The sequence below is a fragment of the Lepus europaeus genome, chromosome 19 (assembly GCF_033115175.1).
Source record: "Lepus europaeus isolate LE1 chromosome 19, mLepTim1.pri, whole genome shotgun sequence".
NCBI lineage: Eukaryota > Metazoa > Chordata > Mammalia > Lagomorpha > Leporidae > Lepus > Lepus europaeus.
In genome coordinates, this window is record NC_084845.1 from 65,973,389 (window position 1) to 65,999,233 (window position 25,845).

General features: G+C 45.9%; 1 protein-coding gene across 1 annotated transcript in view; it reads right to left on the minus strand.

The window, feature by feature from the left end:
• Positions 1-22,923, minus strand: part of CDYL2 (chromodomain Y like 2) — a 203,841-nt gene extending 180,918 nt beyond the window's left edge. Inside the window, exon 1 of the mRNA XM_062177207.1 lies at positions 22,678-22,923. Coding sequence (XP_062033191.1) covers positions 22,678-22,701 — 24 coding nt within the window. The 5' untranslated portion in view covers positions 22,702-22,923. The remainder of the gene's footprint in view (positions 1-22,677) is intronic.
• Positions 22,924-25,845: the final 2,922 nt, after the last annotated feature.

The window sequence follows — 25,845 nt, forward strand, 5'->3', positions numbered from 1 at the left end:
GTTTAAAAAGATCACAAATCAATAATCTAAACTCTAGGCAACTAGAAAAAGAATAAATTAAACACAAAGCTAGCAGAAGGAAAGAAATAATAGATTACAGTAGAGATTAAAAAGAGAAGAAAAATATTCAAGAAAATCAAAGACACCAAAGCTGGCATTCTGAAAGAAAAAAATTTAAAATCTTTAATTAGACTATGAAAAACAGATACAAGACTCAAACTGCTAAAATTAGAGCTTAAGAAGGGGAAATTACTATAGATTCTACAGAAATAAAAAGAATTATTGTACAACTGTTTATCAACAAATGAACAAACTGCATGAAATGGAAACATCCCAGGAAACACATAAACTGACTCGAGAATGAGTAGACAACGTGAACACACCTAGGCATCCAGGGATAATATATCAGACACCAAAACCCTGCCAACAAAGATGAGGTCAACCACAAAGAGCTTCCCTGGTGAATTCAACCAAAATTTTAAGAATTAACATCAATGCTTAAACACTTCCAAAAACACTAAGAGAAGGGTGCATTTTCAAACTCACTTTCTTTTTTTATGTTTTTTTTTTCTTTTTGACAGGCAGAGTGGACAGTGAGAGAGAGACAGAGACAGAGAGAAAGGTCTTCCTTTACCGTTGGTTCACCCTCCAATGGCCGCTGTGGCTGGTGCATTGCACTGATTCAAAGCCAGGAGCCAGGTGCTTCTCCTGGTCTCCCATGAGGTTGCAGGGCCCAAGGACTTGGGCCATCCTCCACTGCACTCCCGGACCACAGCAGAGAGCTGGACTGGAAGAGGAGCAACTGGGACAGAATCCAGTGCCCCGACCGGGACTAGAACCTGCGGTGCCGGCGCCACAGGCGGAGGATTAGCCTATTGAGCCGCGGTGCCAGCCCAAACTCACTTTCTAAGATCAGTGCTAGTCTGCTATCAAACAAAGCCATACAAAGATACTAAAAGAAAATAAAACTACAGGCCAATATCCCTGAAAATATGGATGTAAAAATTCTCAACAAATTGAACCCCACAGCATATTACAAGGATCACCATAAGCAGGTGGGATTTATCTCAGGACTGCAGGAGTGACTCAACCAAGAAAATCAACAAATACAGTACACCACATTCACAAAAGGAAAGAGCAAGCAAATAATCATCTCAACTGACACAGAAAATGCTATTTGAGAAAATCCAACACCCTATCATGATAAAAAAAAAAAATTCCAGAAAACTAGGAATGAAGTAAAATTCTCTCAACATGATAAAGGGCCTTCATGAAAAACCCACAGCTAACATCACATCCAATAGTAAAAGTCTAACAGGTTTTCTCCTAAGATCAGAAATAAGACAACAGTGCTCACTTTGGCCACTCACACTTAACCTATATAGCCTTAAGTATGACACCAGAACTATAAATAAAAGAAACAACACATGTATACTGGACTTCATTAAAGTTATAATCTTTGTGCATCAAAGCATACCACCAAGAGAGTGAAAAGACAGCCCATCATTTATCTCATAAGGGGATAATATCAAGAATGTATAAATAGTTCCTACAACTCAACAATTAAAAGACAATCTGATTCAAAAATGGGCAAAGGACTTGAATAGGCATTTCCCAAAAGATTTACAAATGGCTAATAAACACATGAAAAGATATCCAGTATCATTACTCATTTAGGGAAATGCAAATCAAAACACAATGAGATGCCATTTCACAACTACAAAAATGATAGTTTTTAAGTAGAAAATAAATGTTGGCAAGGATGTAGACAAATTAGAATCCTGCATTGCTGGTGAGAATGTTACATGGTGGAGATGCTGTGGAGAACAGTTTATCAGTTTCTCAGTTACACAGAGAATTGCAATATAATCCAGCATTTCAACTCCTAATTATAAACCCGAAGAACTCAAATCAGGGACTCAAAACCTGGAACCCAATATGCATAGTAGCATTACTCAACAACAGCCAAAGGTGAGAACAGTCCATGTGTCCATCAACAGATGAATGGATAAACATAATGTGGGGTGTGTGTGTGTGTGTGTGTGAGACGGAATACTATTCAGCCATAAAAAAGAGTGAAGTTCTGGGGCAGGCATTTGGACCAAAGGTTAAGATGCAGTATCAGAGTATGTGGGTTTGATAACCTGCTCCAGCTCCTGACTCCAGCTTCCTGACAACGGGTAAGTCCTGAGAGGCAGCAGTGACAGCTCAAGTAATTAGGTTTGTGCTATTCACATGGGAAACTTGGATCAAGTTTCCAGATTCGCGGCTTTGACCCCATCCCAACCTAGCCACTGTGGGCATTTGGGGAGTGAACCAGAGATTGGAAGCTCTCTCTCCCAGACTGTGTTACTCTGCCTCTCAAATAACAAACAAACAAACAAAAAAAAAAAAACCTGAAGAAGTTCTCATTATATGCTACAATATGGATGACTCTTGAAAACATTTTGTTATGTGTTCTTAAAAAATCAAATAGAAAAAGCCATATTTGATGTGATTTCATTCCTATGAATTATCCAAAAACAAATTCATAGAGAGATAGATGAGCAATCACAAGGGGTTGGGGAAATGTCAAGTGACTACTTCATGTTTATGTGGTTTCCGCTTCACTTGATGAAAATTCTGTAGGTGGTGGTGATAGGTGCATGACACTGTGAAAGGACCAATTGCCACTGAATTGTACACTGAAAATCGACTAAAATGGAAAATTTTGTTATATGTATTCTATTGAAAAAAACAGTAAATCATCCATACATATACCAAAAAAACTGACATCAAAAGTGCTAATAAACCTATACTATATTTATTATACTATTTTCTCTTTTATACTTTACTGATGCTCTTGCTTCTATCTATATTTGTTCCCTCTTTATAACTTCCATTCACTTTGTTGTTCTTTTTCTAACTTTTGAGACAAGTCCTGGATTTATTCTTTTTGTTTTCAACAGATATGTTTAAAGTTATGAATGTTCCTCTAAGTACCAGTACACCCACTGCCCAGATAGTCTAAGACTGCTGTTTTCATTCACATTATTTTAAAAGCATTTACTCTGCATTTCAGGATCTGGTATTTCCCTGTTGCTAAATTAATTAAAAATCCAGTATTTAAACTGTTAAAAATAATGGTAATTTGGGGCCAGGACCAAGGCACAGTAGGTTAATCCTCCATCTGTGGTGCCAGCATCCTATATGGCCATCGGTTCTAGTCCCGGCTGCTCCTCTTCCAGTCCAGCTCTCTGCTATGGCCTGGGAAAGCAGTGGAAGACAGCTCAAGTCCTTGGGCCCCTGCACCCACATGGGAGACTAGGAAGAAGCTCCTGGCTCCTGGCTTCGGATGGGTGCAGCTTCAGCCGTTGCGGCCATTTGGGGAGTGAACCAATGGAAGGAAGACCTCTCTCTCTCTCTGTCTCTTCCTCTCACTGTCTGTAACTCTACCACTCAAATAAATAAATGAAATCTTTTTAAAGAAAAAAAGAAATAATGGTGGTTTATGACACTGAGAATTATTCTAGGTAATATAGTCAAAGTGGGTCATCAAATAAACCAGAGGGCATACAGAACAGAACAACTAGGAGTTGGAGCGGTGAGAAGCCCATCAACCTAGGAGCAGAAGAAAAGGCACTGATGCTTCATCTGGAGGAAAAGGGTCCAAAGTCCTAGTAGCCCAGAGTTTTCAGGAATACGTGAGAGCTTCCAAAGCACCTCTTATGCTGCAGGTGCTGGGGACACAGCAGTGAGCAACCCAGAGATGGCTCAGCCTTCCAGAAGGTAGTCCTTAAATCCACAGAGAGGAGCTGACCAGTTACAATGATCAACACCGTGGCGACGCACCACACGCTCCAGGAACTCGTGACAAGGAGGTCTAGCTTGGTTTGGGGTCAGGGAATCCACCCTTGGTGAATCAATACCAGAGCTCAAACGTGAGGGTTAGAGGAGACCCAGCATGACCAGAAGAAACATGTAAGTTAACAGTCATGAAGCAAAGGACACTTGGATCACCTGAAGAGAGACCTCAACGACAGGACACAGAGGAGAGAGAGGGAGTGGTGTTAGCTGAACCTGGGAGGGCAGGCAGGGACTGGAACATATTAAACATATGGGACTTCGGTGCAAGAGTGACGGGAAGCCACTGAAGACTTGGGGGAAAATGTGCTACGTTCAGAACTATCTTCTCAGACAACCTCCTTGGATACACTCTGGGAGCAGAAGGTGGCAAAGAGGAAATACTGGGAGTCCGGTGAAGACAATGAGGATATTTCTGCTGCCCTTGGTATGTCTTATTTTGAGAAACGTCTTTTCAAATCCCAGATTTTTATAGGACTCGTTTTCTTATAATTCACAATATAGTAAGAAGCAAATGAACTTTATCAAGAGAAATAATCCAAAAAACATTTTGAAAAAGAATTATGAAAATAGACTTGAATCACCAAATAACAATATCTTAAACGGCCAATAACTGAAACTGTGGAAGAGCGAATACCCAGAAACAAACTCACATATATCATAATTTTATCAGTGATAAATCCGACACTTTAAATCACATTATATCCTTTGTATATTTTAGATACCAGTGTCTTATTAAATGTATGATTTGTAAATATTTTCTCTTAATCCATGGGTTCTCTCTTTGCTCTATTAATTGTTTCCTGCTGTGCAGAGAGTTTTACTTCTGTGTGATCTCATTTGTCTATTTTTTTCTTTCATTACTTATGCTTTTAGGGTTATATCTAAGAAATCTCTGCCTAAATCAATATCAGAAGTTTTCCCCAATGTTTTTTTCCTAGTAATTTTATAGTTTCAGGTCTTACATTTAGGTTGATTTCTTGTGTAAGGGGTAAGATAAGGTCAATTTTCATCCCTCTGTATGTGGATATCCAGCCTTCCCAACAGTATTTTTTAAAGACTTATTTTTTTTATTTATTTGAAACACAGAGTTACAGAGAGAGGTAGAAAGAGATAGAGATAGAGATAGAGAGAGAGAGAGAGTGTCTTCCATCCGCTAGTTCACTCCCCAAATGGCCTCAACGGCCAAAGCTGAGCTAATGCGAAGCCAGGAGCCAGGAGCTTCCTCCAGGTCTCCGATGTGGGTGCCAGGGGCCCAAGAAATTGGGCCGTCCTCAGCTGCTTTCCCAGATGCATCAGCAGCGGGCTGGATCAGAAATGGAGCAGCAAGGACTCGAACCAGGTGCCCATATGGGATGCCGGTTCTGCAGGCCGTGGCTTTAACCTGCTGCACTACAGCACCGGCCCCTCCCAACAGTATTTATTGAAGATATTGTCCTTTCTCCATTGTGTGTTCTTGACTCCTTTGTCTAAGATTGACTACAGACGTATGGGTTTATTTCCTAGGCTATCTCTCCTATTCCACTGGTCGACATATCTGTTTTTATGCCACTGTCATACTGTTTCCAATACTACAGCTTTAAGAAAAAGCTAAACACCTCTAATTACCAAAAAATGCAAATTAAAACCATGAGATACTCCCTCAGGTCTGTTAGGCTGGCTATTATCAAAAGGATAAAAAACAAGTGTTGACAGATACGGAGAAAAGGAGAACTCTTAGACACTATTTGGGGTATTATAAGTTAGGATGGCCATTTTGGAAAACGGTATGAAGATTCCTCCAAAAATTAAAGATGGAAATGCCATCTGATCTACCAATTCCACTACTGGGAATACATTCAAATAAAATGAAATCATGATAGTGAAAGGATGTTTGACTCCCATGCTCATTACAGAATTTTTCACAACAGAATAGACACAGAAACAATTTACCTGCCTATCAGCGGTTGAATGCATTTTTTAAAGCAGTAATATACACACAACGGAATACTATTCAGCTTGGAAAAGAAACAACAGAAAACCGCATCATTTGAGACAACATGATGAACCTACACAACACCTAGGTTAAGGTAAATAAGCCAGGCACAGAGTGACAAAAATCACCTTTGTCACTTCTGTGAGAAACCCCAAAAAACTCAAACCCATGGAGGAAGAGTACAGCCCAGAGCAGGCAAAGGGGTGGGAAGGGAAAGAGAGGTTAGTCACTGGGTACCAAGTCACAGTTAGCAGGAATATGTTCTTGGGCTCTGCCACACAGCAAGCTGACCACAGTTGACAATAACGAACCCTTTATTTCAAAGCAACTAGAAGAGCATTTCACATGTCCTCACCATGAAGAAATAAATGACAAGTGCCTAAGGTAACAGATATGCTACACTCTGACTTAGCTATTCCATAACGTATGCATGTATTGAAACTGCACATCATACCTGAGAAAAATCTAAAAATTATTTTTTCAATTAAAAAAAAAAAAAGTTTAAAAAGAGGAAAGAAGGTTTCTTCCAGCAGGGAGAAGGAATGCCTTGGAGTAGGGTGGTAGCAGGGAAATGGAACTAGGTAGGAAATGAAACTGAAAGGTCTGGTGACTGAATTCATGAGTCCACAGGAGAAAATCGCTCAGGCCATCTTCAGCTCACCCTACAAAAGTGTTCGCCAACAGCTAGCACCATGCCAAAATGAAGAGGCTGCTTTTCGAGGCACAGCGCTCCCTTCCTCTTGCAAAGATTCCTACAGTTTCTGGGTGATCGTATGTGATGGACGTATGCGCTGGGGAAGGAATCTGACACATGGCATCTAAGACAATCTGACCTCTGAGATTCTTAGCTAAAATCAACAAAAATGGCAAGTTGCCTGGACAAATCAATGTACAACATCTAAGAAAGAGAGACTGGGTTTATGCATGTACCTGTACTGTCTTCTATCTCGGTATTCCTTTCTATTCAAGTTACGTGTTACAGACTAGTTCACTGGGAGATTACTTGAAAGTTTGTCAATAAAAAAACTAGCGTTTTTAAGTACCAGTTGAGTATCCTTTATGGAAAATGCTCAGGACCATAAATGTTCTGGACATGGGGATTTTGTTAACTTTAGAATATCTGAAAATACCTAACAAGGTATCTTGGAGAAACACAAAATTCATTTACGTTTTCATATACAGCTTGCACACATAGCCTGAAGGTAATTTTACATGATTTCTACATAATTTTACAAAAACTTTACATGACACAATGTTTGATGACGTGGAATTTTCCACTTGGGGCATCAGGTCAGCACTCAAAAAGTTTCCAATTTCAGAGCACTGAGGATTTTCAAGTTGGGGAATGCTCAGACTACATCAGCACAAATGGTTCCACTTACCTGAGTATATCATTTTAACTATAATACAGATTAGAAATGTGTATAGTCTGCTAATCTTTTTTTAAATGTCCAGTGAGCAAGCCCATTTGCTAGAACCTGGGATTTAGTTCACTCAGGGAGGCCCAGCTGTCTACCAGTCACCAAACCTCAAGATAGTGGTACACTGTAGCAGAGAAGGGGTGAGAAACTATCCACCAATTCCAATGCTGTAGAGATGCAAGCACCATGTCAACCAAAAGATAAAGGAAAAAAAGGCCCATAAATATACTGGATGTAATGGACAAGATGAGACTGACCAAGAAATGTTACCACCTGTGTTCAACACCAGAGTTTTCTCACTGCTAAAGACTGAGCAAAATCCCACAGACCACCACCACCACCAAAGTCGGTTCTACCATCATAATCACTGATGTGGGTAGAGCCAGGGCAGCTTAAAGCAATACTGACAAACAGCACTGAGACTCAGACAGATGCTTCCCCAACCCGATGAACTCACTCCACAGGAACTCCACATGCCAACACACAGTCCCACCTAAGCAGTCCCTCTCTGGAGCCACATGACATACACAACTGTGTTTTCATGCTATAGTAATCGAAAGCAGAAATATTTTCTTCCTCTTTTTCTTGTTCTTAGTGCAATACTCACTGACCTATACCTGTGATTACCTGTTAAGCACAGTGACAACACTCTGCTAGAAGTGCCACCTACCAACAAAAGGAGCGAAGTTACAAGGGAGACTGTGGGATCTTACAATTTATCAGAAGATGAGTAGTGGCAGCTAAGATGATCTGGTTGAAACCTTGGTCTACCATCCAGTGGCTCAGAGTCTCAACTTTTGAATCATTAAATGGGCTAATACTAGCACCTATTTCCTAGGAAGAACTCAATGAGACACTGCATGTATAGATTTTGCCCCGGTGTCTAGCACACAGTAACACTCACTAAATGCCATCATTACTGTTTTTGCTACTATTATTATTATTATTTTATACAAGAAGCATAGGAAGCATCAGCTCAACAGCCTCTTTATGCACTACCTATAATCAAAGATTAGGTGTCTTCAAAGAACACACAGTGATTCATTAAGACAGTAAGTAAATGGGGTTTGTGTCAGCTTCCCATAAAGTCAAAACAATAGATATGGCAACACAAGGTGACAGGCGAATAATAAAATAAAGGAAAGCCTCCAAATTTTGTGGCTGGTGTTGTGCTGCAGCAGGGTAAGCCACCACTTGCAATGCTGGCACCTGAGCGCCAGTCTGTGTCCTGGCTACTCTGCATCCTATCCAGTTTCCTGCTGATACACCTGGGAAGGCAGAAGATGATGGTCCAAGTACTTGGGATCCTGCCACCATGTAGGAGACCATAATGGTGCTCCTGGCTCCTGGCTTTGGCCTGGTCTAGACCTGGCTATTGCAGCCATTTGGGAGCCAATGGAAGAGGTGTGTGTGTGTGTTTGTTCCTCTCTGTTACTTTGCCTTTCAAATAACCAATTTTTAAAAAGATAGCAGACTTTTCCATTTTTGTTATGTTTGATAAGTAAGGTGATAAATCTGATTATCTGTATACATCAAATTATGCATCAATTCAGAGGAAAAAATGAAGTCCACAGTTTGAAGAGAGTCCATGTGCTTTTACATCCTCAAGGCAGCCATTCTGTGGTACCCTACCACTGTTAACTACCTACAGGATCTGCTTCACAGATCTCCCTATACACCAGATCGTTCAAAGAGAATGTGACTTGGGATGGCAACACAGACAGGCAAATACAGCAATGCAAATACCAAGAAATTCTAGTTTTGCCCTCTGCACTTTTAAAGTAACAGGTACTTTGGATTCTATGACTTGATCGAATTTCCAACAGTGCACCATGATTTTAGACGTCCAGGAAAAGTTTAGATATCAAGTAGTCCACAGTGCCAAGGCCTGTGATGGCAGTCAGTAGGTCAGGTCCCAACCTCATTTTCAATCTGCAAGAGACTCAAATGAGACTCCAGGCTGTGTAGCACCTCACTGGCCTTCTCTGCTCAGTTGTGAATAAGAACACAAGAATGATGTCAGTATTTTCAAGGCAACTCTGCAGAACAGTCCAGAAGGGGAGCATTCCTGTCTCATCCACGACACATTCAGATTTCAGTGAAGCAAGGAGCATTTTTAACAACTCAAGCATTTGTCTCCCTCAACAGGGTAAAGGGGCCTTCACTTCTGATCTCCTGTTGGAGTTGTTGGTAAAAGATTAAGCAGATGACTTCAAAATTCTCACCCAAATCCAAAACTCAACAGTCCTCAGAACACAGAGCTCTAATGCCTTTCTTGATAATACAAAGGTGCTTCAACTGAATTTGGCTTATAGGAAAACAATATCCACTGATTAATAAAGACACAGAAAGCTGAAAGTCTCATTAACTGAGGAGTTAATGAGAACTGAAAGATTGAAAATGAGTTTAAGCATCATACCTAATGGACTATAGAGATATCTGAGACAATCACAAATTCCACATAAATGAAAGATCTGAATATACTAGTTCTTTCATTCAATAGAGTATTTCCGGAGTCCTGCACTGTGCTAGGTACTAAAGACGGAACAAGACAGAATCATTGCCCTCACAAAGCCTGCAACCTAGGGGCAGGTGTTGAAAATAAACTATAACACAACATATTTGAGTGGGTGTTATAAGAGCAGAACAGCACTCTGTAGGACCCCAAAGATGACATAAGCCCTTGGTGAGTGCACTATCTAAGCTGAGAAATGAAGGATGAGCAGGCTTGAAGCAAGCAAAAACTTGGCAGTGGTTGGGAACAGGCAGAATCTCCCATCATTTTGAAGGGCATGACTGAAGGAGAGAACGTGAACATCAAGGAGTTGAATGCAGGTCTCTCTGGCTGTAACACATGCTGTCAACAGAGACGGGTTTGAGAAGGAATCAAATCACAAACAAGTACACATACCACTTAAAGGTATTTCACCAGGAGGAAGACATGATAAGATGGCGAATTTAGAAGGATCTTATAAATGTGGTATCAAGAAAAACTGGAGTGGACTAGAATAGACATTGCTGCATGACCCAAGCAATGGGAGTTTCCTCCTGCATTAAAGTGGGGAGGGTGAATAAGATAGGATAGCTATAAGAAGTATGCATGAGGCTGACTCAACAGAACACAGCTTAATGTCTGGGAAAAACAAAGGAAGTTATATTTCTACCTTGTGGAACGTAAACAGAGGTGCTATTGAGGCTAGAAACCCAGAAGGAAGGTCCTAAATACAACTTTGGGTATTTTGAGTTTAAAGAGTCCAAATTTAGCTATATAGACAGTTCTGGAGCTCAGGACTTGGAATCCTCCACACAATCTCTGCAGCACAAATAAAGAACAGACAAAGCACAGGACAACGCCACAACAAAGTGCAAGATGCCAAACAGGCAGAGCAGATGAGAATGGAACGGCAAATGAAGAGCAGAGGATCATTCAAGGCAAACGTGTCAAGAACAAGGAGTAGAGACCCAATGAGAGTGATGTGTAGGAGCATGTGCTACGTGTTGCATGAGGAGTCAAGGCAACCACAGTGTAACACTGGTACATGGCAAGCCTGTAAGTACTCACACTCAGCCTGCCCCAAGAGGCTGGCAAATGACAAATGATGCCTTCAAGAGACATTCGTAACCAAGGTGATGGGCATGAATTCCTGGGGATCCAGCCCAGACAGACTCACCAATCAATGAATGACAAGAAGAGATGACGTAGTGGGTGATATATTCCCACCCACGTCTCCTTTCCAGGGCTGATGTGCCCATCCCTAAGGCTCTAGGAAGATCTCTGCTGGCAAAGGTTCACAGGTGTGTCCCTCAAGGAGGTTTGCCCTCTGAACCAGGACACTGTTCTGCCCAAGAGTGCACGCTCTCGCTCTCAGCACAATCTACCAGTAACGGCTGGTTGATGCAGGGATATAAGGACCCAGTAACCTTTCCTTGCTGTGGGACATTTCTGAAGGGCCATCACAGCTCCACAGTTGCCCATGATCAGCCAAGACCTTGACTGTAACCTCACTGCATGTCACTTTGCCACCTGTCTGATCCTGCCCTCCCCATGTCCTTACAGGTGTCACCTCTCAAAGGCAATTGTTAAACTAAACCCTCTGGACACAACCCTCCATTTCAGGGTCTGTCTCCAGGCAAACCAATCCACACTGGGTGGTGTATATCAAACTGGGCCAAGACACTGAGGCTAGGTAAGAGGCAAAGCCAAGAATGGCAAGGGCAACTGCAAACCTCTGGATGTTGTGTGTGTGTGGTGTGAAAGGGGCTGCCAGTTGCACAGCTCAACAGACCATGGCGACTCTCGTACAGTCATCACTCATAAAGAGGAGCAATGGCTTAAAGATTTCAGTGTGCTCTCGTGCACTTTTGTTGTCTAATGTATCTACACGGGTCTGATGGGAGGAGGGGGAAAAATGGACACTTGAATTTTAAGGACCATCTGGAAGAATCTTCTCAGGAAAGTGAGAGAACACAGTCACACGGGAAACAAAGAAGGAAGCTCACTGCACAGAAGGCCAGGAAGGTCTAGAAGCAATGGTGTCAAACGTCTTCAATCATCCATTCCACGAGTTGTTTACTGAAAGGCCACAAGCTGGAAATGCAAGCATGAGGGACACAGACATGATCCCTGCCCTCATGGAACTCAGCAGTGGAACCATGCCCCTGTCAAAGTGGTTTCAGGATCCCTACAGGTCAAAGGAGGCACCTGTGGTAATTTCTCAGTGTAGATGTCATTTGCAAACCTGCCTCAGGACACTTGCTTATTAGTGAGTTAAGTTATGAAAATGATAAAGCCCATTTTTATTAACAGTAAAAAAAAAAACCCTCGAATGAGGTCCAAGACGTCCGTCCCTTTCTGTCTGCATCTGGTTTGCTTGTAAATAACTTTCTTTGATTTGCTATGAAAAATTGGTGTAGGTGATAGTAAGTTTGGTTTGGTTTGGTTTGATCACCTTGTCTTGGCATCTCAGGATCTTTTGTTTGTTTGTTTGTTCTCACTGATCCTGAAGTTTGACAAAAGAGAAAAAGATAGTATTTGCTTCATATTTGAACCTATAATAGATAACTGTTCCCATTCCTTCTCTCAAATTTAAGTCGTCAGGGAAGAACACAAATTCTCAACAACCCTAACACTACCTTGTATGTAACATAAGGATACAAAGTGTGGGGCAATGCATTATTAGCCCACACTGATCAGACACAACCTCCAGAACATTCACCAACCACCACCACCTGAACTGTGAGTGGTATTTAACTGAATATGGCGACTACACGGTAAAACTCTATTTGCAGGCTTCATTTTAATAAGGAGATAAGGATAGGTTTGAATTTCTGAAAGAATATTTCAGACCCACAACTCTGCTAATACAGAATTTCCCAGATATGTCCAGAGATGGTGGAAAAAGCTATATTCTGGGGGCCAGCCTCATGGTGTAGCAGGTTAAACCACTGCCTGTGATACCAGCATCCCTTATGGATGCTGGTTCAAGTCCTGGCTGTTCCACTTCCAATCCAGCTTCCTGTTAACGCACCTGGGAAAGCAGCAGAAGATGGCTCAGGTGCTTGGGGCTCTGCACCCATGTGGGAGACCCAGATGAAGCTCCTGGCTCCTGGTTTTGGCCCATCCCAGCCCTGACTATGGTGGCCAACTGGGGAGTGAACCAGCAGATAAAAGACCTCCCTTTCTCTCCCTCCCTGTTTATCTCTGTAACTCTGCCTTTCAAAAAAAAATGAAAAAAAAAAGCCTGCTCATGAAGCTGAACAAAGGCGACCAGGCTTCTCCTGAAAACATGGAAAACTCCAGCATTTACCAAAAAAAATTCATATAATTGTATGCATGGGTTTAGTTTCTCAATTATTATATTCCAAATGAGAATTTAAAAGCTACTCATGGCTGCAGCCCCAACAGCATCACAGTTTTAGGCACACAGTTGACATATAATATTTGATGGGTGAATGACTGAATAACTTTTTTTTTTTTTTGACAGGCAGAGTGGACAGTGAGAGAGAGAGACAGAGAGAAAGGTCTTCCTTTTCCGTTGGTTCATCCCCCAATTGCCGCTGTGGCCGGCGCACCGCGCTGATCCAAAGCCAGGAGCCAGGTGCTTCTCCCGGTCTCCCATGCGGGTGCAGGGCCCAAGGACTTGGGCCATCCTCCACTGCCTTCCCAGGCTACAGCAGAGAGCTGGCCTGGAAGAGGGGCAACTAGGACAGAATCCGGCGCCCCGACCGGGACTAGAACCTGGTGTGCCGGCGCCGCAGGTGGAGGATTAGCCTATTGAGCCGTGGCGCCAGCCACTGAATAATTTCTAAAATAAAATTCAAACCTGGCATTTGTGTAGGTGCTAGTTTTTTTCTTTTTAATGAAGTCTGGGAAGACATAATTTTTAAAACACTGGAGTAGAAGACAAGGAAATGAAAATCAAGCAGGAAAATTCCCCAACTGAGAACTTGAAGCTAGAGTAGTGGCGCTTTGGTAGGGGAATTCCTGGCATGGCAGTTGTGGACACAGCCTGTCCCACAGATATGTCCATGTAACCCACTAAGTCAGTTACAAGGCAACCTGGTGATGTGTCAATACTGGTGATGTCTCAATTGATTTTGAGGAGAAATGAAGCACTGGAGCCAAGAGGGAGTAACCTGAAAATAGTGCCGTTTATTAAAAAAAGAAAATGCCAAACCAATGGTCCTCCAAGCCTTCTAAGGAATCCATCAGTTTACAAAGCCTGGTCAATGGATGGGCCTTTCATCGGAGCAGTGTGACCTGTGGACATAATGGTTTCCACCCACTGGCTAAAGCTAGCTGGGTAGTGTCAAAGAATGACAAAGAACTGAAGGGGTGGATCAGGACCAAGACCAGGACCATTCACTCACCTACCAGAGCCAGAGACTAACTCATCGCAGGAAGAACCTCAGACCCAAGATAGGCCTGGATAGACCCATGAAGCCCAGGATCACCCACGCTTGCCACCCTGCACATGGCTTCAGGAACAACTCCAACATGACAAATCACTCTAGGCTTGGCAGGTTCTTGAAGTCACCAGTTCCAGCCTAGAGCCATGAGCTCTAGGCCTGCCACTCTTCACACAAGCAAGATAACGGCAGCAATAAGATGACCACAACTAAGAAGCAAGGTGTTCATTTGAAGACATAATCAACTTAATCAGCAGGGTTTCCAATACCAGAACAGGCATTGTTTTACAGCACAGGCTACCAAAAACAATCAAGAAAGTAAAAGACACTGTGTAGCTGAAAACTGTTATCAAACGTTACTGTGTGGACGAGAAACCCAACCATATCCACGGGATGGGTCATCAGGAAGGGGAGCCTGGAACTCTCAGACATACACTGGAGAGCCACTTTTCATCAGGACGTCTCAGTTTGGTCTCAGGGCCTCTTAACTGACGGGTTCAGGGCCAGCAAGATTCGCTAGGATAATCGCCCTTACTTACAGCCAGTTGCTTATGGACTTTAATCACATCATCAGAAGACCTTCAGGGCAACACCTACATTAGCATTTCACTGAATAACCGAGGACTGGAGCCAGCCAAGTTAACTCATCAAACTGATCATCACCACACCCTTCTGCCCACCCCACTCTCAGACAAACGCTGCTGCTACAAACCATTGATGAAAACTTCTATCTCCTTGTCCTCAGCTCAGCAAGTCCTCTTCCTTGGTCAACTTTATTTAGAATTGTTCTGTGGCCGGCGCCGCGGCTCACTAGGCTAATCCTCCGCCTTGCGGCGCCGGCACACCGGGTTCTAGTCCCGGTCGGGGCACCGATCCTGTCCCGGTTGCCCCTCTTCCAGGCCAGCTCTCTGCTGTGGCTAGGGAATGCAGTGGAGGATGGCCCAAGTCCTTGGGTCCTGCACCCCATGGGAGACCAGGATAAGCACCTGGCTCCTGCCATCGGAACAGCGCGGTGCGCCGGCCGCAGCGCGCTACCGCGGCGGCCATTGGAGGGTGAACCAACGGCAAAAGGAAGACCTTTCTCTCTGTCTCTCTCTCTCACTGTCCACTCTGCCTGACAAAAAAAAAAAAATAATAATAATAAAAAAAAAAAAAAGAATTGTTCTGTATGACTGTATTATACATGTTTGGCTTTTTTCACCAGTTAAAACCACTGAAGATGTCAAACCTAACTGTCATACATCAGCAGAAAGCTGCATAGGATTTAAGGAAAACCACTTCTTCTAAGAGTGTAAATCCAATAACCCAAAGTCTACACCACAAACTTACATCAGTCAGGTCACTGAAAGAAGAGCCTGCATAGAACTGGGTGGGGGATGGGATGGTTGATCTGTTCTCAAACCTCACCTTCAGTAATATATTCACTCTCTCCTCGCCCTTACATGCAAGACTGCTAAAAGAGTTGCCCACACAAGACGTCTCTATACCCACATTCGACGCATACCCTCAAGTCGTCATCATGCTGCAATTAAGCCCTCCTCAACCTACCAGTGCACAATCTGTAATGGATGCGCCTCAAGCTTACCAAAGACTCCCTGGCTATTCAATCCGAAGGACACTACTGGCCATCGCCTCTTTCTTAAAACAGACTCTCCCAGTTCCTTCTGTACCCCAAAGCCTCTTGGTGTTTCTTCTCTACCTCTTGCTACTTCCTTGTCAATCTGATCTTCTCTGCTTCCACCTCTAAAATGCCGTTTTCTCCATCGTTGGACGCCTCCCCCTATTTAACTCCCTGTTTACTAGTGACCGTCAATCTCTATCTCTTGCCAGATATTGCTACTGATGTCCAGGCTCACATGACTACTGCTCCAGATGTGTATATGCACATGTTCAAAACAGAACAAAAACTCAAAACTGATTGTTCTTTCCACTGCCTCCACTTCCCTCAATGAATACGTCTTCCCCAGTCCCACCATCCACTTAATGAACTAAAACAAAAACCTCAAAATTATCCCTAAACTTGACTTCCCTTTAATGCTCATATACTGTCAACTGAGTTTTAGTTGAAGAGAGGAAGGGAGACAACAGCTGAAAATGACATTTCCACCCAGACTCCTTTGCAGCTAGGTTTGGAAACATAACCATTGATCAATAAGGAAGAAACAGAAAGGGCTGCAACTTCCAGACAGCTGCATATGGAGAAATGACTCGATTTCATACTTCAGCCTGTCCTCTATATGCTCACAAAAAGGATACAGTTTCATGACTACATTGGACCATGCAAGGAGAAAAGACACAGCAGATAATGACAGAGTTAAAGACAAAAGGAGAACCTCCCAGAGCATCATACCAATACTACACTGCCCAACTCCAAAACTTACTTCATGAAAAAAGAATAAAGCTTGTGTAAACCACTGTTATTGTATACTTTTATCACATGCTGCTAAAACATAATCTAGGCTAACATGAAACAGCGTTATTTTCAAATCCCAATTCCATCCATTTCTCTCTATCCCTATTAACACTCTTATTTTAAGCCACCATGATCTCAATTACAGAAACAGCATATAGTATTAACGAGTCACCCTGCTTGTAGTCTTCTTCCAATCTAATCTACTACCTATTTCTGAAGGGCAATCAGAGATTATGTTATCATCTGCACTAAAAATGTTCACATTCTTCAACCTAGCAATTTTGTTTCTCAGAATCTATCCTGAGGAGAGTTGTAGAATATGCATTCAAATAATTACATTTATGGATTTTCATAACAGCAAGGTTTATAAGGTTTACAAGTGGAAAAAATCTAGATGTCAAACAACTGGGGACAAACAAAGGGAAAATGGTGCACACAAAGGAATATTTACCTGTCACTAAAAGTTATAACGGAATATCTTAGAATATGAGGCAACACTCATAATTAACACACATATTTAAATGAAGTAAAGTGAACATAAATAATATGTATCCTATTTTCCAATTTGATTTTTTAATTACATAAAAATGTGCAAAAGGCAATTCCAGTCTTACCTTTCCTCTACACCAAAAAAGCCATGATTTTAAATTAATACAAGTATCACATTAGTATTTATTAAACACTGCTTATGTACTTAACACATAATAATGGTTACATTGGGTGTTACAATTGCTTTTCTTTTTGCCCGTATTTTTTCATTTATTTGAAAGGCAAAGACACACATACACACTCCCCAAATGTCCACAATGGCCAGGACTGGGTCAAGTCAAAGTCAGGATCTAGGAACTCAATCCAGTTATCCTACGTGGGTTGCAGGGGCCCAACTTGAGCCATTATCTGCTGCCTCCCAGAGTCTGCCTTGGCAGGATGCTGGAATCAGGAGCCAGAACCAGGAATCAAATCCTGGCACTCTGGTATAGGATATGGGCATCTTAAACACTAGGCCTAACACCAGTTTCACTTGTATTTTTAAAAAATACAACAATAAATATAAACTGCTTCCAAAAAGAAACACAATAACAATCTCACCAAGTCCTGCAAATCTGATGATGCTCTTTGTGTAGCTTACATTCTTCAATCACCTCTGGGAAGCCTTCTCTCATTCCTCTAAGGCAGGATCACACTTCCCCCCAACCTGTTCTTGGAGAACCCCCACTTTCCCCATAGCACCATCAACTGCCTGTTCTTAACAGTATTTCCCACTAGCCCATGAGCTCATGGAAGGCACATTCATCACTTCCCTAACTCCTGGCTTTGCCTGGTGGCCTAGAATATAAAATGGACAAATGAACGCCAGCACTAAGCAGTCAGTCCCATCTATACCTCTCTTCACCATCCAAGAGATGCAGACGGACCCACATCCTTGGAATCTAAATGTCTGTCTCCAGTACTTAAGATCTTAATAGCAACGGGCCTGAATCATCGCTCAGCAATCGATCAGGCTGTAAACAGCCGTATCAACTCTTTTCAAGGCAGTTTAAGCCCCTAAGAAATGACTACATGCAGTAAGGAGCAACGTAACACTCAAGTCTACTTGCAAATAAGCTGATGCCTACCCACAGGAGATCATTTGAAATAACACTCAAAATATGGGAGAATCATACATGCATTACATTTTCATTGGGTGTCTACTATATGCCAAAGATCCATCCAACTCTAAGTAGGAGAATGATACTGATATAACAGGTAAATTATGATGATTCATATGCAATTTTTCCTAACTTTTTACCATTTTGAAGCAATCATAGGTAAGCACTCACGAGGAAAGAAAGCGGCTTAATATACGACAGCCTTGTAGCAAAACTGTAAATACAATCAAGTGTCTCCCTCTGTTGTGAATGGTGGCTAATGTAGTGGCTTCAAGAACCACTAAGATCTCCACCGTGTTAACCTGCATGGCAAAACTGCAAGGGCAGATGAAGAAACTACAAAAGCATTTCTCCCCATCAGGATAAATGAAGAATGCCACCCCCTGGACCAGAGCTACTTTTGATGAAAATTATCTCTATCACAAGGGAAGACCCTGTGGGATCTTTCAAAGGAGAAAACACAAGCTCAGGGTGGACCTGAAGGATGGACCACCTTGCTAAGGACAAACCATAGACAGTGGAGATTCAACTGCACTGTATTTTTATTAGCTCTGCTTTTGTTTTTGTCAAGAGTTTTGGTTACAAGGCTCAAGAGGTATCCACTGATCCACCTCAATCCTGTTTTTCCCATGAGCTCTCTTATTTTGAGGAGCATGATGGTTGCAGAATGGGAAGCACATCAAGAGTCTTATCCTGAAAGTACTTAGACACTCACCCTGTTCCACAGTCCATTTTTAACTACAGATTTCATTCAACAAACTTAAAAAATTATTTTTATTTGAAATTAATAAATATTTTTATGGAGTGAAAGCATTTTCTTATACATTATACACATAATTGCACAGATCTATTTAGATACATATGTATAGAGGCAGAGATGCATGTCAATCCCAAAAGAAAGATATCTCACATCCTTACGACATTTCATCCTTTAACTTTGGAAAGTATAAATACGCTGAATGTTGACACAGAAAAAACTGTCAAGTCCACCTCAAGTTTCCACTTGGCCACCACGGACTTCCCCTTCACATACCCAGCACTCTTCAGACTTCACCAACCAAGGGGAGACCTCCTCCACAGCACCAGCTAATCACAGAGGAAGGGGTGTAAAATACCATTCAACAGCAAGGAAATTCACACGGTTGAAGCACAAATTCGGGGCTTCTAGTGTAGCACGTCGCAGCCCTCTGGCTCAGGCAACTTGCCTTCCACAGAGAGAACTCTGCCACCCTACTGGTGGTTTCACCGCCATTGAGAGACCATGAAGTAGGAAGAAAAGAATGTAACACTGAATGTAAGGGTAACAAAGGCCACCCAAGGAACTTGATGCATTCTTAAATGAGTCTTCTGGTCACTGATTCCAGCCACAAACGTGCAAGAAGCTGGAGACCCAGAGATGAACAAAACCAGAAAACTGAGTTCCTGTTTCACTGATGACTTCCTGATATCCAAACATCTCAGTATAGGCATGATGAGAATCCTGAAGTCGCACACTCCAATGCCTACTGGAGGCACATTCCTAAGTGTGAGGGAGAATGAAGATGCTATGCTCCATCTAAAAGTACTCAAATACATTCTTCTTCTCTCCTAGACCTGGCTTACTGGCAGCCACTTTATGACCGCATATTTAGCAGAATATGGACCAGTGCATCTGGGTAAGGCATTTGACATTGCACCCAGGTAGATACCCGTCTCTAAGACACCAGCCAACATTTAAAATCACCTTCATATAAGTGATGGCCGTATCGCTTCAGAACACGCTGAGAACTCCACCCTAGGACAAGCAACGCAGAACAATCTATCAAGATCCAAAATGTTGGAAACTGAGCTGGAGTCCATGTTTCCTCACTATGAGAGTTGACGTTACCTAAAGTTGTGATTTTCCAGTGACTTTGAAGACGGCCCCGATTCCGTTACAATGCTGTTTGAAGGTGTTTTACTCTTCACAACCCAAGTCTCTTCTTCACCACAAAGGGTCAAAGATGATGTCAGCAGACACCCAAGTGTAGAATATCAACGACAAATGTAGTAACCCTTAGCCACACGAAATGTGGTTTCTTGGCTGAAGGTTACAAGAAGCCATTGAGGTATGTTCAAGTACAATGCTTAATTAGAGTTAGACTTTAATTTGGAATATTTTTTTTCTTTCAAAGTCAATGTACTGGATATTCCAAGATTTTCCTTAAATCAATGGCCTATTTTTATGCATACAGCTATTCTGCAGGTTTTTAGAAATATATATATATGCTAATGTACACTTAGCACTTCTTGTTTTTAAAGTTAAATTTGAACAACAAATTAAATTCCAGAGTTTATATTATGTAACGTAGACACAGGCTATAAAGATGGTGACACTGGTATTCTTGTAATGCAATTTAGCCCTTTTTAGTAATGATTATGCAAATAATTGGCCACGGGAAAACCACTTTACATCTAGTGCAATTATCCAGTATCACAGAAGTCGTTATTATTATTGTCCTGCTTATTGAACTTCAGTGAGAACTCTTGAGGAGCCGATAGTTCCAAGGCCACTGTGAAAACTCTCCTCTTAACAGACTCATCTGGCCACTATAATTACCAACGTTAAGGCCAGCGGAATCAGATGAACATTAAACAAGAAATTATCCCCAGGGGTTTCATCGTTCCAAACGTTAAATGGGGGAATACCGACGGCTCCTGATATGTCCTCAACGCCTCTGCAATGCAACTTCTCACCAGGGCAGAAAAGGACTCAACATCAAAGGGCAGAAACATCCATGATCCCAGCGAGATCAGCTTTGCCCTCATCTTCTTTTGGCCAAGGTCCTCACAGTGTGGCTTATGCTTCAGCAAGGTCAATCAACCCTGCCATCCACTGCGCCTTGGTTTTCTGGCTTCAGAAATCACTCTGCCATCTTGGAACGGCCCACGGAAGGCGCCAGGGCGATCCACAGGTCACATCTGCCATAGTGGCTTCCTCAGCAGGTCTCAGTCAACCTCATCTTCTCTATCTACCAGCACAGGGATGATGAAGACCACAGCGTGCAGATCGGGCAACCCACACCATCCTTCCACCCCATTGCATCAGCCCCACTGGAGCCTGCGGGCTATCGGTCCATGACTGGGCCTCATCAAGTCCAGAACCATCCAAGAGACCCGGGTCACACAGGCGGCCAAGATGTCCACTGGCCTGTTGTCCATGCTTCCCCCTCTAAAGCCAGCCAGCAAATCCATCTGAAAAAGCTTCAAGGAGAAAGCAGCTCATGGTGCTCACGGTACCTTCTCTTGGCCTAAAGGCTAACTCCGCCACTCTGGGTGGAATCTCAGTTGAGCCAAAAGCCTCGAGAGCCAGAGCTAGCCCTGACCGCATCGTGCCCGGGAGTCCCGGTGCAGGCTGACGCCCCCCGGCCTGGTTTCTTGGACAAAGAAGGCCTCCTGGTTGAAGACGGCATCTTCATCCTGAGCCTTCCCTGGGGGAACCGGCTCTCCTCGGGGACCGGGGGTCGCTTCTTGGTTCGTCCACCTGTCGGAAATTCACAGCAGGAGCAGTGCTTGTCCAGGGCAAGGCAAGCGCTGGCTGGCCAGTCGATGGGTCTTTCTGCTGGAAAGACGCCCAGCTCATGCCACTCCTCAGACGGTTTCTCGACACCCAGGGCTGGCCACTACCTGTGCGGACCTGGACACAGGTACCCGCAGAGGGTGACCGACCGGTCGCTGAGGGCAGGGCTGGAGTCCCGGGTCCCGCAGCGGCGTGCACCGCCCACCTGGCGCTCCCAGGCTCTCCTCTGTGCCACCGGGGGCCCTCGACAGCGCCCCCTCTCGCCTCCAGCGAGCACGGCACCCGCAAGGACCGCCCCCACGCCCCAGCCCCGAGGGCGTCCGAGCCCCGGGCGGGGGCGGCAGGTGGGGGGAGGGGAAGGTGCACCGGTGCCCCCCCCCAGGAGACAGTCTCGCGGGTGACTCGCGAGCTCCCACCCGACCGCCCCCTTCGGGGTCCCCCAGGACCCCCGCCTCGCCCCTGCCGCGCCCCGCTCGGACCGCCCGCCCCCACCGCGCTCTCCCGCGCCCCCGGCCCAGCCCGGGCCGCGCACCCCGCGCCCCGCACCCCCGCCGGGCGCCGCGCGGCCCCCCGCCTTCCCGGCACGTCCGGCGCCGACTTTTACCTGTACTTTCTGTACTCGGGGCGGCTCGTCGGGCGAGAAACACCTCCCCGGGACCGCTACCTCCCCCGCCCGGCTCCGCCCGGCTTCCTCCTTCCCCCCTCCAAGGCCGCAAAGTAGATGGAGTAAGAGAGAGTGTGTGCGAGAGAAAGAGAAAGAGCGAGCGGGCGCGGGCGCCGCGGGAGGCGGCGGGCGGCGCGCCCGGCCCCCGCCGCCCTCCGGCCGCCGCCGCCGCGGGCTCGGCAACTCCGGCTCGCGCGCGGCCCGGCCCCGGCCCGGTCCCCGCCGCCCGCCGCCCGCCGCCGCCCGCGCCCCCGCGGCCCCGTACCTCGTAAAGGTCCCCAGAAGCCATGCCAGGCTGCGGAACTTGGCTCGCCGGGTGTGCGCGTCTGCTCGCTCGCGCCCTCCGTGCGTGTGCGCGCGGGGGCCGGTGCGCGCGTGTGTGCGCGCGTGTGTGTGTGTGCGCGAGTGTGTGTGGTGTGTTGAGTAAACTGTGTTTTTGCAGAATGACAGGCTTGGGGGCTGCCTATGCGCAGAATCAGAGCGGGCGGCGGCGGGGCTGGCGTAACCGGCAGCGGCGGCGGCGGCGGCGGCGGCGGCGGCTCCACGAGCGCGGGCAGCAGCGACGGCCGCGCAGCGCGCCCGGGAGGCACGGACGCGGCCCGAGCACCGCGGCCCCCGCGACCCGGCGACCCGGCGGCGGTGGCTGCAGCCGGCAACGGCTCGCCCCGGCGCCGCCTGCAGGAAGCCGCCCCGCGCCCGCCGCCGGCCCGGACGCTGCTGCCACTGGGCGAGTCCCCGCCCCCCGGGAGCCCGGCCCGGCCCCCGGGGCGGGGGGGGGGCGGGGGCGGCTGCCGGGCCGCGCCCCGGGGGACCGGTCCCGGAGCCCGGCAGCGCTCGGACCCGCCCCGCCGCGGCCGGCGGGCCCCCGGGGGTGGCGGGCCAGGTGCCCGCCGGGCGTGCCGACCCCGGGCCGCGAAGGGGCGGCCGGGAGGCAGGTAGGGGGCTGCGGGTGCGGGGCGCGGGGACCGGGCTGCGGCGCGGGTGCCCACCGCCCCCACCCCCAGGAGGGCAGCGGCCGCGGCTCGCGGAGACCTGGCCCCTCGGGGCTGCACGGCCCCTCCCTCCAGGCTGGTCGGTAAAACGTGGAGCCCCGGGGAGGGGAGGGACGGAATGGCCCCCTTCCTCGGGCGCCAAGGAGAGCCAGGACAGCGTGGGCGCCGCATAAACCCCGGAAAGTCCTCAGAGCCAGGCGTGGCCTTCCCGCCACACTCCCCCGCTCCTGCCCCGCAGTGTGTGCGCTGGTCAGTTGATGCACCAACATCTCACGAAGTCCGCTCGACTGGTTTCTTGGGCAGGCACGACTGGGACCCTGCCTACAGGCGACTTTGAATCGGGGAGGGGTGACGCGGTCCGCAGGTGCGCAGCGCATTGGTGCAGAGCTAGCAAAGTCCAGGCACCAGGGATAGAGAGCCTGGACAAGGTCCCTAAAGTCCAAGCCCGTTCTCAGGTCGCCTCTTCCTTCTAATGTCATGGTCACCCTTCTTACCAAAAATGCAGTTGTCTGGGAACCTGGGGAGGCAGGCAGTTCCGGAATGGGAGGCAAGGTCTCCCCAACTCCGCTCCCGCTAAACACACAGACACCCAGACACACACACAGAAACCACTCTCCAGCGGTGATGTGGCCTCAACTCGCATCCTCCCTGCCACACTTGCTACCTGTGAAGCCGGCCAGGTCCCTGTGTCCATCTGAGTCTTGTTGCCCTTGTCTCTACATGGGTCCGGATGAGGCGCACCTGGAGCGATGTGAGAGTAAATAGGATCATGGGTTCGCGGAGAAGCCCATCCAGCCCAGCAGGGCTCGGTGGAGGTCATTTCTTTCTGAGATGGCAAGGGGGCCAGAGGAATGGTTGGACCTAGAGCTTGTCGGACTTTTACAAGTCACAGTTCTTGATTAAACGAAGCGCTACAGGATTACATCATTACATCTAGACTGTAAAGTGTTCAGGTCTAGTTCAATCCAGGACACGTAGGTTTGCACATACTGTTCCCTCTGGCTGGAGTGCCCTTCCACGTTGAGGCCATCTGGAGAACTGGCTTTTCCTGCTTCTTTATCTTTGGATCATAAGCATCCACCTCGACTCCTGACAGCAGTATACAAGGAATGTTGTTTGTCAGACTGCCAGCACAACAAATTTTATACCAATTTCCAGTTAAAATCCTGTATTAGAATGGTGAGGGGCAAAAAGGGGTGTGGAAGTAAGAGAAGGCTTATTTGGTTTAGCAACTGTGGAAACTGTTATACCAGTTCTTTTTCCTCTTCTTGTTATTTTCCCAATGGTCATGGCTTTAAATAATAGCATTAATAATAACCAGTTCTCTATCTGTAGGTAAAAAAATAAATTTTAATGATCCTTAATTTGTACTTGGAAATAAATACCCCCACCATAACATGAGGATGTAATTTGGGGAGTGGAAGACAAGAAAGACACTGGGTTTGGAAATAATATGCTAGCCAAATTTGAATATATAATCAGTAGTTTTACAAAAACACCACAGACTTGACTTGTGCTGGCCAACTACTCCCTGGGAATGGAAAACCCTGGTCTAGACAACAGTTGTTTGCAGTGTTCGCAGAAAGAGATACTCGGTGAGGATTGGCACGTTCAGGGGGATCTTTCATGGAAGACGTAGGACCCAGATGGATCTTGAAGACGTATAGAAAAGGAGTTGGGGTATTTTAAACTGGGATAAGAAGCAAAGGTGGACAGCAGGCAATTCTGCAGCAGGAGGGGTGTGGGAGACCAGAGCACTGCCCTGGGCAGTCACAGGACCATGCACAGTGAAGGCGGGTCAGTTGGTGGAGAGTCTCAAATGCTAGACTATGATGTTTGTGACTTAGCAGGTCAGCAGGTCAGAACCCTGTATCAATCAAAAGCATGTGACGATCAGAAATGTGCTTTAGAAGACAACGTCTAGAAGAGGAGAGACTTGAAGTGGCGAGGTTAACGGCGGGGAGACCAATTGCAGCGGCCCCCAGTGATGGCAGCAGCAATGGAGAGGAGACGCTGGATTTGTGGGATCTTCGCGAGGAAGAACCGGGAGAACTTTCATTCTGCTTGCTCCGCCTACTCCTATGAAGCATTTGATCCAGATCAACGGAGTTGATGACTAACAGGATGTGTGTGCGCTGAGACATGGGGGAGGGGCGAGCCACGAAGCAAAGAAAGGGTGCAGAGATGACTAAGGTTTTAAACGGAATGACTGAGCCGCCCATCCATCAGAGGGCTGTTTGACTGCGTTTACTCCCAGACCAAGGCCGGCTTCCAGGAAGGGCAGATGCTTCCTGAGGGATCCGAGGGGAAGAGGCTGTCACCTTAGGTAGGAACCAAACAGCGGACAGTGCATCTTCGGGAGATGGAGAACTCCTGTGGATCACGCAGAATGGAATATGCCCACCTGCCTCAAAGTGGGGTAGACCTTCATGCTGCGCATA